The sequence below is a fragment of the Agelaius tricolor genome, unplaced genomic scaffold (assembly GCF_023055355.1).
Source record: "Agelaius tricolor isolate 1412-34295 unplaced genomic scaffold, bAgeTri1.0.p SCAF_7, whole genome shotgun sequence".
In the NCBI taxonomy this organism is placed as follows: Eukaryota; Metazoa; Chordata; class Aves; order Passeriformes; family Icteridae; genus Agelaius; species Agelaius tricolor.
In genome coordinates, this window is record NW_027269267.1 from 21,505,278 (window position 1) to 21,520,641 (window position 15,364).

Genomic DNA, 15,364 nt, shown 5'->3' on the forward strand with positions numbered 1-15,364 from the left:
TATAGTAGTGATCTCACTAAGACAGTGGGCATTGCTGAAAGGAGGACTGGGAGAGGCTTTTCTTTTGCACTTGTGGTAAATACAAAATCAGCTGTTTAATGTTTCATAAAACTTTAGAGTCATGATACTGAGCAACTTTATAAGACAAAGGCATATTTTCATAATTTTTCTCAGCTTCTTATTGGGATTTTTATATAATTTCATGCATTTCATCTTCTTTTGCTTTTAAAAATATTAAAGTTAATTTCTTAAACAATCTTGTCATTTCATCTGCATACTTCATGCATGCATATACATTTTGACTTTTTCAGGCTTCTAGCTTTAATTAATCACAAAGTTTCCACCTTTTCCTATTTTTAAAATGTTTCTGTCTCAAGTAGTAGCTATTTCCTTATTGTATTTCATACTTTATTCTGTTATATTGCATGGTATTAGTCAGGTTTTAGACACTGACAGGACAGATTTTTTAAAAGGAGAAAATTGGAGGGGGTTTGTTGTGAATTATTTTTACATTTCTCTTTAACACATGGTATTTAACCTGTGTATCTTCTGGTTTTTTAAATAGCAGCAATCATAAATATAGAGGTGAGAACTGAAGAAGTTTTAGTCTTGCTGGCTGACATGATGCCTTCCAGTTTATAACAGCTGATGTACTTGTAGATGTGATACAAAAACCTTTTTCAAATAAGCTTTACATACTGAAAATTTAAAAAAAACCCTTATTTCAGTGTATGTTGTTATCAGACTACCAGAATACCATCAAATTTAAGATTCATTAGCTCAAATAAAATTAGGAAAAGAATTAAGAAAAACTTCACCCTACATATACAGTAGAAGCTGATAGGTTTTTAAAATGTATTTCTAATTTTCTATATTCTTCTTTGACCTATTTCTGTTTTCTTCAAGTAGAGAAGTTATCAGAAACCCACAGGTATTTACAGATGGGTTACTGAGGGTTTGCTAATGCAGAAAAGTAGGAAGGAAGGAAGAGTAGAACTGTCTAGGAGTAGAAGCTCATATAATTAATGGATGTGGACCTGCCTGAAAATACATGTGCCAGTAGCTGGAAATACATATTTTTCCCATCCCAGGCAGTGTACAGGACCGGGTTGTATGGGGCATTGAGCAACCTGGCCAATGGGAGATGTCCCTGCCCATGGCAGGGGGCTTGGAACTGAAGGATCCTTAAAGTCTCTTCCAACCCAAACCCTCTGATGATTCTGTGATTCTACCTTGAATTACATTTCTGAGCAGGGGCCCAGTAAACCTCTACACCAATATATCTGAATGCTGAGCTCTTCTAAGGTCTTGTGCTTGGGATTTGTCTTTTCCCAATTGCCCGTGTAGTGGTATTTTGTGATCTGCCTTAGGGATGTGTTTTGTCCAATCCCTGACTGCTGGACAATTACAAGATTTAATTGGCTTGGATAAATGTTTAGCCAAAGGAGAGTGATTTATTTATAGATTTCAAGTAAAAAGTATTACAAGCAAAAATACACATTTTGTAGCTTTGCAAAGAGCAGTCCACCCAAGAAGATAGTTTAAAATAATCAGAGAATGATAGAATGGTTTGGGTCAGAAGAGATCTTAAGGATCTTTGAGCATGTGATATTTGATAATGGAGTCAACTGGAAGAGATGAAATCAGATGAAACCTTCTTACAAATGCACTGTGAGTTTTTGTCTTTATCCAATAGGCACATGAGGTGGGAAAACTTTAAGAGATATGCAAAAGCACATCCATTTCTTTATTTATTTTAAATGAGAGGGAACAATCACAAAGCAGGAAATGTACTTTTTAATGGATTTCTTTTTGAAAGAAGTATTGTTTCCAAAGAAATTGCAAAAATAATTAGCATATATGTTGTTATGAAGAACAGCTACTGCAAAAATCTATTTCAAGGGGCCATTTCAGCTAGTTTCCTACAGTAGTAATTTTCTCTTTAGTTTACAATCCTTTTCTTCTGAATCCAAACTGCTCATAGCAGTCTAATACCAGATCAGCCCTTAAGGCATCAGAGATATTTGTTTTCCCTCCTGAAACCCATAGTCAGGCACATTAGTGATGCTGTCATACCCAGCTAATTAATAATAACAGACATAATTTTGCATCCCCTATATAGAGAATGAAATCCAGAAAAATGTCAGGAGCTACTTGCACTACCTAATGTTTTCTTTCTTTTGTCCATTCTTTTTTGCTCTTTGTTTTGCTTCCTTATTCAGGCATTATTAGACAAAAAGCTAGAAGAGCTGAAAATAAGTTGAGAGCTTATACTGTTTGTACTGCAGCAAGTTTTGTCATTGATTTAAATGGGAGTAAACTTAAGACTTCAGTATTACTCATAAGAGTCAAGACTAGAATTTTATTTGGAGAGATACTGAACTAAAGGTTTTATGGCATATCCTGAAAGAAGAAAGCTTGGGGATTTACAGGCATTTTCTCGTATTTTCAGGCACAGATTTCTCAAGCAGTGCCAGGCAGCAGTATTGCAATGCTCTAACAATATAAACAGTCAGGCAGTTGACACCAAGTCTGTCTCATTACTTGCAGGATGATTAGAAGTAGCAGCATTGAGATTATTATTTTTTAATGCTCAGTTTTAATTTTTTTTTTTTTAATGTAAGCAGTATACGGTAACAAATCTGAAAATGAAATGTCACTGTTTATCTCCTTTAGCTGATACAAGGTTTAAATTTCATTGTTGTACCATATTTTCTCCATTATATTAAAGATTCCTTAGTGAGGAATTATCAACTCTACAATACTTAAAATTCCTTCTGTTTTTATCCGGAGAAGCGAGAAAAGTTGCAATGGTGAAAATGTACTTTTATGCCTTTTGGTGAAAACAAACTTATATGTCTTTTCCTCTCTTTTTATATCATGTAGATATCAGCATGAATCAATTCCAGGTGCACTGGTTACTGGAGTCCTGTGCACACAATGACACCAAAGGACTTAGGAAAGTAACAGAGCTGACTTATGTAAGTCTCCTTTCAGCCCTCTGCTTGACTCTGAGTATTTCCTAGGCAGCAAGAGGAAGGATGGTTCTGTAACATAACACAATATGTGTTATACCCCTATGTTTCATAGATCAGTAAGGATGCTTCCTTTTTTATGTTCCTCTTTGGCAAAAGATAAAAATTATGTATCTGCGCTGGTTTTGGATTTCTTGGATTTCCTAAATCCACACTAGGTTAAAATATTTGTTTTTTTGTTGTTATTTAGAAAATGAGACCAGATAAACTTCTTAACTAAGTACTTCTATAACTCTGCAGGATATAGAACATGGGAGCTTTATCTGCAATTAATAATGTAAGACTTTAGCACAGTGCAAATACTGAAAAGAAATACTAGTAATTAATAAACCAGGTTTTCTTTTAGACATGCTGATGAGTTTCAGGTGATTATTCTCCCTGAGGAGAATAATAGATAAGAAGAACTGTAGGTGACAAATACTGGATATTAAATCTGGAAGTCGGACAGATATCAGATGGGGAGAAAATATACATTTCAGTGCCAGTACTTCCTACTCAATTTGATGGCAAATTTCTAGTGTCATCTGTCACTATAACACATTATTTGAACAACAGAGTAATGTGATTGGTACATCAGAATTGGTTTAGTCTGTTATGCAGAATGGACAAAATCACAATTCACCTTTCCTTCTTACCCTGGTCGGTACTACCCCATTAACACCACCCATCAATTCAGGGGTGTTAATGTCATGTAAAAGAGGAAATCAAAAGACATGATTTCTCACACAGGATGGTGTTAGCTTGTGAGATTTACTGCTTCATAGGATCAGCAAAGCACAAATTAGAGGTGGATTTAAAAAATGATTTTGACATAATCTTATGGAGATAGGAGAAACAGCATTAAAGAAGTTCATTTCCACTAGAGGTCAGGAAAGACTCTTTGGACAACTGTCCAAGTGCATTGTGGGATTAATGAATTTATTTCCTTTTTTTCCTTATTTCCAGTCATTTTATGGTCATTCATCCAATCTGTCATGATAAATAAAAATAGTCCTGTCACAATTTTAAGGAGACATGAAACCTGTTGGGGCATTCTCCCAGCAGGTGGAAGGCAGGGAGTTCAGTCTCAGCCCAATTTGTATGTCCCGTGAAAATGACCTTCCAAATTAAGGTTAGGCTAATTTGCAATTAGACAAAAGAGGGAGTTATGCAGAAGAACCTGGGAAATTAGCGATTCTGAAGGGAATTAGGGATCTAAAAGGTAGTGAAAGACTTTTGACCTTAGCCAGTAACATATTATTAGAGATTTTTTTGGGGATAAAAGCCAGCCAATCAAACATTTTTTTTCCGTATATGATTTGTGTTAAAGCTTTCAGACTGTAATTTTCAAAAGTACTTCAGACAATGGCAAGAACTTAGAAGGACACTTACACTTTGTGTAAAGTTTTCTTCTCCACTCATTGTCCTTAAATAGAGACTTCTGCTTTGTATTTAGCAGTGGAGTTTTTCTTCCTGATAAGAATATAGAGGTACTTAATGTACTCAAGTGGAAAAAAATGCATCCATAATGCTATGCTGACTTTAAATGTGCTTTTAAAAAGTTAAACATAGATGAAGCCTGTCATTTGCAGCAGCTTAACTCAGCTGTCTTACATTTATTTAATTCGATTAGCATTTATATCATCCCATTGCTACCCCCACTGCCATCATTCACAGAGACTGTTCTAAATATTAGAAGTCAGTTGCTTTGATGCCGTGTGTCGAAGGAACTGTGTAGAATTGAAGGACATATTCAAATACCATGCTAATATATTTTACTACTGAAAATAATCATGACATTGACAATACTTGCTTTCTTCTCTGAGTTAAAACCACATTGGCATGTGTTAAGCATCCAGGAAAATATTTTTGTGGAGAGAACTTTTCATCTTTTGCCAAAGTTATTTTTCAATTTGTTCATTTTTTTTTTCCTTTGGGCTCTATTTGCAGCATGTGATCTTTTTGTTTTTCTTATTGTAGGAAAACTACATTATTCTGAAGGACCTGTCATTTTCATGCAAATACAAAGTAACTGTTCTGCCTGCAAAATCTAAAGGTCGTTTTAAGGCTGAGAGTACCTTCTTTGTTACCCCACCTTGCTCTGCATTTAAAGAAAAAAAACACAAGCGCATTAATTGTCCTGCTGAAGGAGGTAAGGCATGATCTGGAGAATAGTTCCAAAAGCATTTATAATCACCAAATGAGAGTCTTAAAAAGCAGTTTTAGGATAGAAAATGAGAGATTTAAAACAAATAAAAATATCACTAATGCTTATGTGAAAATCAACAGACATACACAACAGCATTGATTTTGGCTAGTACATTATTACTGTTTTGTCAATTAAGAGTAATCCTAGTGGACATGCAATAATATCTGTAATGGCATGGTTGACCTTTTTTTTTTTAAGGAAGAATGGTTCCCCATTGTATTTATTATAATGATGGAAGATAACTGTAAACATGCTTATGGTGGTGTGACCCATCTTTTTAATGTTTTGCTGCAGATGCAAGCTGCTTTTTCAGTTTGATTTTGTTTAGGTTAATTCTGCTCTCAAATAAGAAATACAAGCCCTCATATCTTTTCCAGCATTGTCACAATGTGTAACTAGAGGGTTATGGAAGTTGCAGAATTATGGAGACATTAGTTGGAGAGGACCTCTGTGGTCAGCTGGTCCTGGCTCAGGTCAGCCATGGCTTTGCACTGCCAAGTGTGGATACCTCTCTCTCTGGTTGGAGGGAAGCCCTCTCACCTTGAGTCCCTCCTGTTCCTAAGGGTACTCCCATGCTCCATAAGTCACCCAGAACCCTGCTGGTTTTCACTGCCTTTTCCTCAATGCCTGTCCTGACAGATTCCAGCATTACAGCCTTCCTGGGCAACTGTAACTCAGGTATAACTTTGCCCTAATCACAGTGCCCCTATTAACTTGTACTACAGTTTTAGTGCGTGACTTTTACTCGTTGGCTGAACTATGGAGTTCTGTGCTACCCTGTGCATTTTCTTGTGGCCCCAGAACTTCCAGTCTGAGTTCAGCTATTCAGAAATATGAGGATCAGGAGAATGGCTCCCTGTGAATGAGGCACTTAGGTCTTTATAAGCCATAGCTTTCTTTTCTGTACCTGCAGCTGAGAGCATTTTATCTGAAGTTTAAGTTTGGCCCCAAATGTCAGTGGAATATATCAAACATAGGATTTTGGTTAACACTGAAAATGTGGTAGAAAGCTGACTGCATCATGTGTAACAGTAGAAATAAAACTTTGCCTGGCCTCGATTTCTGAAATTAAATGAATATTACTGAAGATAATCTGTAAAAGTTCAGCTTATCTTTTTTTGCTTTCCAAATTTGTAGTGCCCGTTCTACCCAAAGTGTTGGCCAAACCCGAGAATCTGTCTGCGTCTTTCATTGTTCAGGAAGGTAACATCACTGGTCATTTTTCCTGGAAGATATCTAAGGCAGACCTTCAGCAGCCCATGACAGGGTTTCAGGTCACTTGGGCAGAAGTGACCACAGAGAGCCGGCAGAACAGTTTACCCAACAGCATCATTTCCCAGTCACAGATACTGCCAGCAGTAAGTTGTTTGTTACTTTCTTTTGCCAGTGGCTCCCTAAGTTTGTGTGTCTGTGCCTCATTTGTAACGTTCAGTGGTGATACAGATGTCAAACACTGGTTCTGCAGGTAAGCTGGAGCAGGAAGTACTTAATTTTTCCTCCTTGATGGAGATACAAAGCATAGTTACTCCTCTTGATGATACATCAAACATTTTAAACTGTAGAGCCTGGAGATGCCTTTAATTATCTATCACTGTATGTATCTGTCTATTTTTAGCATCCGGTTAACTTGCAGAAGGCTCTGATTTGAGCTGAAATAGTGTCTTCTGTCCCTCAGAAACCACCACGATTTAGGGCATTTATACCAAGGACCATTCACTCTGACTGAAAACGTAGTATTTACACAATCAAGGCTGAAATGCACAGGGCCCAACTGCTGGAGCTGCTGAATGAGCAGAGTGAGAGTACAAGTGCAATGAATGCACTCCTCTCTCTGCCCTACCCATGCAGGATTTTATATGATTTGGAACAGCTTCAGCCAGGTCTGTTAAAGGCAATCCCATCCCAGAATATGTGCTAATTTGCCAGGAAAACATGTTTCCCCCCACTTTTCCTCTCTCTCCTTTCCCTTTTACTGTCTGCTCTGGCAGTAGCAGCAAATTATCCCACAGGAATGACCAAAGTCATTCCCACAATGTGCTTTGGCTTCCCCACATGGGGTGGGTACAGTGCCAAGCAGAATCACCTGTCCTGTGCATTCCTGGCCAGACCAGCCTGGCTGGTGGCAGGAACACCCTGCTGTCCTCACTGTCCAGCGTCACTTCTCCAGCCATCCCCTTCCCGGGCCTGGGCCTTTACAGCTTGGAATAAGAAGAGTGATTTGTTCCAACTTAATGCAGATGATTTATAGTTTTGATTTTGTTTTAGATGAATGACTTCTGATTCCTTAATGTCTGTGAATCTTTAGCTAGATGTATTCCCATGTGAAAGTTTCTATGAAATTACTTTGAAATTATTTAGCACATGTCTAAGTGACCACAAAAGGTGTGGAGCAGTGAAAAGTGAATCCATCATGCCGTAAATGATGCCTTAAGAGCAAAAGGCAAATTCTTATGGTGCAATTGGGACAAATCTGAAATTAGTGTGGTCACCCTTTTTTTCCCACAAGCTGCAGAAGTGGACCCAGGCCAGCCACTATTTTAATTACCAATTAGTAGAATCCACTTTCAAATCCAAAATAAAAACAAGTTTATGTAATGAACATGTTTGTTAAAAGGAATGGTTAGGAAAATACATTTTGATTCATTTTTTAGTGATGAGCACATTTTTAGTGATCATCACAATTTCCATATAAGTCTGTAACAACCTGGACCTTGTACACATGAAACCATAATACTATGGTTATGGTTAAAAATGTGTCTGTTCAAAGGGACTGGCAGGCAAAAAATTCAAAACATGCTCACTCAACAAAAAGTGATGCATAAGTTAAATCCTTTTAACGGAACTCTATGAAAATAATTTGTGGCCGCTGACAGTGCTAGAAGCTGTTTAAACCACTGATGTGTGTGAGCAGAGCAGCTATGTTTTATTTTCCAGTGGTCTGAGAATTGAAGGGATGTGCTTATTTTTAGGATCACTACGTACTCACCGTGCCCAACCTGAGGCCCTCCATGCTGTACCGCTTGGAAGTTCAGGTGCTGACGACTGGTGGGGAAGGGCCAGCCACGATTAAATCCTTCCGCACGCCCGACCTTCCTCCATTTGCACCCCACAGTAAGCACTGCACTCTTCTGAAATGTGCTCGTGACATGTTACAGAATTTCAGTTTTCCACATGTAAAGAGTGGAAGCCTTTCTCAAGCATTAGAGCTTTTACTGGTTCCAGTAGCATTCCATAAATTTAAGATGTGTGAAAATACTGGCTTTTTTTCCCCTGATGACTGTCCATCAGTCTTTCTCTCACTCAGTTTCTGTGGTCTAGCATTTGCCATTTGTTGCAGCCACGGATCTTTGGCTTATGCCTATAGCACTTGGGATTCAAAGTTGGTCTGTCCTCCAGGTGCAGCCTGGAGGATTACATAGCTTTCAAGATTAGATTTTTCTGGGTTCACTCAGTCTAGCATATCTAGAGCTTAAACATATTTCTAAAGCAAGGCAAACCTCTTAATGGCCATTTCCAGCACTTCATGTGTTTCTGAAAAATACAGCTCAGTGTTGCAAAGCCAAGTAAAAAATACAAGTAGTTCAAAATCTGTCTGCTTGAATATTTTTGTCCTTTTAAAGGCCCACTAAAGTTGCCTGGACTGAGCATACACATAGTTGCCAGCACAAACTCAGCACTTATAAGCTGAAGGATTGAAAGCTGAAGGTATCACAAAGCCTTTTCAGATGGATAAATGTTGGCATTACATATTCAGGGTTTTTATATGTGCATAATTTCCTGTTCTTTTGTTTAGGACCTCATCTGAAGCAGCATCATCCACATCACTACAAGCCATCCCCAGAGAAATATTAGACTGTTTCAGATGATTATACAAATAACTGAGAGGAAAAAACTGAGGGCTGGGTAAGAGCACATCTGTTGGAGCAGTGAACCCAGTTTTCCAATGGAAGTTGCCATCCTGTACGATCTGTATCTACTTCTCTGTAGTTTAGACATGAAGAATTATGTTTGCACCATGACCAGGATGAATCATACAGCAAGTATCATTTCAGTACCAGCACTATTCAACAAACTGAAGACCATATCCAACTCAACACCTGTGAGAAAGTATTCATTATATTGTTCATTAAAATGTTTTCATATCCTGTGTTTAAACTAGCTTAAAACGGTGCAGTGTATACAGCTTTTTCTCTTCTTGAATTCAATATTACTATTTGCAAGGTCCTGTGATGTATACATACTTTTGAAAGATGTTCTCATTAATGGATCTAAACTATCAATTTTTACTTAAAGCCCTGCCTGTCACCAATTTAAGGTCTAGTGTGTCTTGCTATTAAAGAATATATCAATTTGTCTGAAATGAGCACATAAGTAAAATAGATTACAGTAGCAGAAACCTTGAAATACCCAATTTTTAATAATTTTAGTGTCACCATGGAGGAGGATGATGATATATATGTATTACCCATCTGGTCTAAAGTGGTAATGTTCTATCATGTAGATCTTCTATTAATATAGTTAATAGTTAAAGGATATACAGGGTAGAAACACCATTGTAGAGAAACAAATGACAATTAATAGAATTGTTTAAAACTTATGGCAATGAATGCAGTTAATTAATAGGTCCTAGAAAAATAACTTTTAAAATCTTGCTTAAAATTTTTTGATACATAATATTTCAAGGTATAATATTATCTTGAATACAAACACCAATTTTCTAAAAATCTGAATAGTTAACATTAAAGTTTTAGAAACTGAAATTCTGAGGCACATTTATTATTATAGTAGCTGTATAGCTACTTTTTAGCTTTGAATTTTGACGTACATATTTCTTTTCCCTGTGGATCTTTAGAACAGAAGGATGGAAGTACTGGCTCTATTTTGCTGTTCTGCTTACAGAAAGAATTATGTGACAATATTCTGGCATCTGGAAAACATTGGCTTATAGTTTATTTGAATTCATTTCTCAAATTTAGACAGAAGGGTGCCCTTTTTAACCATAAGGGAATTCATATTGCCTTATTGTGCAATATAAACTGTCTAGAATAATTTGTCACACAGAGACACATGTCTCAATAGTAAACAGAAACTGCTTGGATTTATTATTGAGAGGGTGGAAAGTATCTGCCAATAAACATCCATACAAGTACCCATAATCAGCTCTTAATGTTCAAGATGTTCAAAGTGCTCCTGAATTCTTTGGCACCGTTTCCATTGCTCCTTGAATCATCACATCAGACTAATGTACCTCAAAACTTGACTCCAACTGGACAAAGTGGCCACTTTTCCTACCAGCAGATGATACAGACTCATCTGTGCTTCATATTTTTCTCAGATATTCAATAAGAGGAGCTTGGACATTAGTGGTACATGTATTTCCCTTGTCTTGATGACAAACTGTTTTGTGAAAAAGCAAATATGAAGAAATATCTATCTGACACAGGAGATCAGAGCTGTGTTTATCATAGTAGAATGTTAACGAAATATTCAGTTTGTCTGTACTGAAGTTTACAGCATTTATACCACCGGGGGGAAGGAAACAACATTAATTTCTGATCATTTGCTCATTACAATTTTTTTACAATTTTACCTTCGGTTTTAAAGGGCTCTTTTGAATTCTTTTTCTATTTTGGTTGCTGTCTTTTTAGATATACACTTAGTGACCAAGAATTTTCCCAGACTTTTTCTATTGGCACATGATTTGCAAAGGCTTTTAACAATAGCTTAAAATATATTGAAGGCTATGGTGCTTTGAATTTCTTCCTCTATTTTCCAAAATACATTAGCAAATCAGCAGATGAGCTCTTCTTCCAAAAATCTGTAGTATAAAGGTTTCTTTTCAGTTTTTTTTTTTTAGAATGCCAGAGCCTGAGATATTTTTGTCAGGATGAGAGTGTTTCAGTGTATGTTTTTACAAAGAAAACAAAATTTGCATTGGGACTGGTGTGCAGCACTGCTTTCACATTGCATAGGGATTGCATAGGGCATAGATGAGTCTAGAAGTGATCTTTGTGGTGATTGCTGGACCAGCAGCATCAGGGAAAGTCATTACCTCAGTCTTCTCTGAAGAATTCTGTCCAAACCTTTCAATCACAGTCTGTTCTACATGTGCTGGATCAAATTGACAGTGACTTGAGTAATGTTAATGAAATTACATTTCATTCATAGTGACACTGTAAAGCATAGCTGTTGCTCTTTGGTACAATGATGCCAATTCATTGGTGATAAGCAGTAAGTTAGAAGCCCCCTGAGTCATCATCCTTCTGAGAAGAATCAAAATGGTTACTGTTTGCTGATGCCATTCCCTCTCAGGCATTCTTCTGTTCAAAGTAACAGTATTTTTGAAGAACACTGAGAGGTTTCCCCTTCTGAACTAGGTTGATCAAAACCAAAAGTTGAAAGTAGAAATGTAGTGATCAAGTGTATTATATGGAGTCCACTAAGATGTAAATTATTTTTTTCCTTCTACAAATGATCTTATCAACTCACCTTTTAAGTCACCCTCCAAATCAAAAATGAGAAATACAAAGTCAACAAAGCTCATGCATGGATGTTAAATTCCCAGCTCTGAGTGATTTTCTGATTTTTTTTTTTAATTAGCAGTACAGGTTTGAAGTTTTCAGTGCCTAATTCTAAAGCTTTGTTTGCTGAATCACACTGGGTATTGTCCTAATTTACTAGACTAAGCCACATTAAACATTTAATTCAGCAATAGAGTTGCAATTTGCTACTTAATTCCCTAGTTAAAGATTTATTTTCTCTAATGATGTTGTGTAATTCAGAGTTAATATAGGGAGGATATTAGAGATATTGGGATGTTTTAAGATACTCTGCACCTTTACACTAATGTATTATTTACTGTCTACGATTCTGATGGATTTGTCAGTTGAATTCAGGATGCGGTTTTTTTATCTTTATTTCTTAATGGAGAGTTATAAGATTATGCTATTTTTGCTAACTGCTTTGTGAAGTGATTTTTTTTGTTGGTGATTTTTGTATAAGAAGAAACTGGTTTGTTCTTGTTATATCTTTTTTTTTTTTGACCATTCTTTGAGTATTTTATAGAGCAGGAGAAAATAAGACAGAACTTGTGCTGTGTCATCCATATGTATCAACTTGAATATTCATTAAGAATATAGCACACAGATAAGTAAGAAGTCTGATTCTTTAAATGCTGAACATCCTCAACATAGTGGCTTCAGAAGGAGCTGAGGACCTGATGTGGCAATGCTGATATTGACATTGATATTTGGCATGGTCACACACAAAGTCATTTCTAATGTCAGTGAGAATTTGGCAATTCTCCTAATTGTTATTAGCAGAACTGTATAGAAACCTTAATACTGAGTCAATTTATTTCACAATACTTTCATCTCCATGCTTCCACCTGCAGTCAGGGAGAGTTTCCAATAAGCAGGTCCTGATTCAGGAAGGTTGGCACAGGGGAAGTCAGTGGTGTGGAAATAAACCTGTGCAGTTAAGAACGAGCTTTAGTCATGCTCCACATCGAGCATCAAGCATGGATGTCAGAGTTTGTTTGAATAATGTCTTAAATCAGGGCCTTGTAAAACAAAGTGGGGTAACCAGACAGTTCTAAATTCTGTGTAAAACACCATAAAAATTTTTATTTTTGTGTATATGTAAATGTCATAGTGATATTGACTTATTTATTAATTCATTTTGTTATACTATGTGCCAAGTATGTTCCTACCCTTTTGATCAGTACCTGTGAACATCAATTACTAAAAATAATGTTATGCAAAACTTGTGCATTTTAACCAGGAATATGCTACTAATAATCTGTTGCATGTAGTTTTCAATGATTAAGAAAACCCTTTATTTAAAAAAATGTAAATGGATACCTGCAGATGTTGATGATTATATGTGGGTTTGCATGCCAAAACTCATTGTTCAGTTGTGGGCATGAAATGTAACGACTGTATCACCTCTACTGATATATTAGTAAGGTACTATTTACAAAGTAATTAACAGAGCTCTATATGTAAATTTTTTCCTTTTTACTTAATTATATTGTAGTAAAGGTAACAAACGCTTCTCTGTTACCCAAATTGGCTGTAGAAATTATGTTCCTATAACAGTCATTTAAAGTCAATATTTATTTATGTATGTAATACAAAAAGATTGGTCTTATGTGTTTGTCCTGTTATTTAGAGAAAAAATATACACTTGTAAAAACATTTTGTAAAAAAATACAAATGTAAATAGAGTCTGATTTCTTTTACTCACTATTTTCATGTTTAGAATTTGTACATACTGTTTATGTAATAAACTATCCTACATCAAAATATTGGTACATTATCTCCTCCATACAGAATTTAGAATTTTGCTTTTCTTGAGTCGAAGAGATAGAGCCATCTAAGAAAAATCAGTGTCATACCAAGTAGCTCTGCTTCATCTAAATTTCATTGTGTCTGAAGTCATACCATTTTACCCTCTCTTTACTACAACATTTTGTTTTCTTTAGATAGTCTTCAAAATATTGTGAAAATAAAATTAAATATGATTTGAGTCATTTACATTTAAACCAATACTAGAAGAAGTAAAAAGTCATGCATATAAGTTTGCCCTTTCTCTAGCCTAACTGGATAGTTCACAGTGAAGATTTGTTGATACTTTTGTTATGCTAACTTAAATTAATTAAGTTGTTGGATCTTTGCCAGTGGCTTGATCCTGCAAACCAAGATTTTCATGAGTGAAACTCATGGTGAGTCTGTGTATGCACTAGATTTGGAGTGTTTTCTGTACTAAAGTGCAGTATCCCATGGTTTAAATTTTGTATTTTTAACAAATATAAATATCTGTCTTGGTACAAATATTTAACTGTTTCAAATTCTCATAGATGCACTGTTAATCTCAGGTGCAATATCCTTAGTTTGGAGATGCACCTTTGAGTACCTCTTGACTTACCTAATAAACATTTCTTTTTTGTTAACTTGATGAAAACCTCCAAAATTTCCTGGTATTTCTATCTCATTAGAATAACTGCTTACATTTCTAGTTTTGATTTTCTTCTTACATAAATAAATAATACTTAGAAACACCCCTATTTTTAAATTTTTCTGCAAGTAGGACTATTTCTATAATATTTGCTGTTGTGGTTCAGTAAACCCAGATAAGAATGATATATCACCTGAATAGGTGAATTGGTAAGTTGTCAAAATAAATGGTTGAGCTGTTCTATACACTATACTTCAGAATAGCAATTCATTTTTTCTTTCAATGTCCTCAAAGAAATATTTTATTCTACATTGGATTAAAGGACACAATGACTGGATTAAATAAAGCATATGAAATAAAGCAAATTTACTATATATTGAACAGCATTCATCATTTTGGGGGTGTTACAACCTGGCTTTTGTGCACCTAAAACCAGAATACACTCAAAAGATTCCATTTCATAAAAAAAATTGCATACAATAAAGCTTGTTCCAGTACAAAACCAATCCTCCACATTTCTATTTTCTGATTACAGGTGTTGTATTGTCATTGTCTGGATCTGTGCCAGCCTCCTTGAGCAAGGCCTTGGGCCAAAACAGTGGCTGCAGCCCTCGGTGGCAGTGCAGCACCTGGAGGGTGAAGAAGCACCAGGGAGAGCAGTGAGGATGAAAGCTTTGAAACAGAGCCAGTGTGCAAGGAGGGAATTGCTGTGTCCCCTTCGCACTGTGCTTAATTTCCTTCTTGCTCCTGTTCAAGGTGCTGGCAGGAGTGTAGATGAATATTTAATACACACCTTGCTATAAGCATTTACTGAGTGCTGTGAGGCACAGCAACTAAAGAATTTATGAATGCTTTCTGTACCCAGTTCCTTACCTGTGCTGGTGATTTATTCATGTTACTTAATAATGAGCTGCATTCAGCAGGTCTGTTTCTTCTCAATGGAAGATCAACTTTGGAAGCAGTGGACTGTCATTTTTCAGGAGAGTTAGGCAAATATGCTGCATACAAATATCCCCTTATATTTGTGTGCAAATGTATTTGTACAGCAAATAGAGCTTGCTTGTCTTTTGCACAAGCTGTTCAGCATTAATATGTGTGCAAGAGGTTAAAGGCTTTCAGTCTTTCACAGTACCTCTGAGTTGGCTGATTAGTAATGATTAGTCAACATATTTGTCATAATTTT

The 15,364-nt window shown here is 36.1% G+C and overlaps 1 protein-coding gene across 1 annotated transcript in view; it reads left to right on the top strand.

Moving 5' to 3' along the window:
• ANOS1 (anosmin 1) overlaps positions 1 to 13,529 on the top strand; it is a 131,573-nt gene extending 118,044 nt beyond the window's left edge. Inside the window, exons 10-14 of the mRNA XM_071430572.1 lie at positions 2,887 to 2,981; positions 4,995 to 5,166; positions 6,361 to 6,581; positions 8,193 to 8,334; positions 9,017 to 13,529. Coding sequence (XP_071286673.1) covers positions 2,887 to 2,981; positions 4,995 to 5,166; positions 6,361 to 6,581; positions 8,193 to 8,334; positions 9,017 to 9,075 — 689 coding nt within the window. The 3' untranslated portion in view covers positions 9,076 to 13,529. The remainder of the gene's footprint in view (positions 1 to 2,886; positions 2,982 to 4,994; positions 5,167 to 6,360; positions 6,582 to 8,192; positions 8,335 to 9,016) is intronic.
• Positions 13,530 to 15,364: the final 1,835 nt, after the last annotated feature.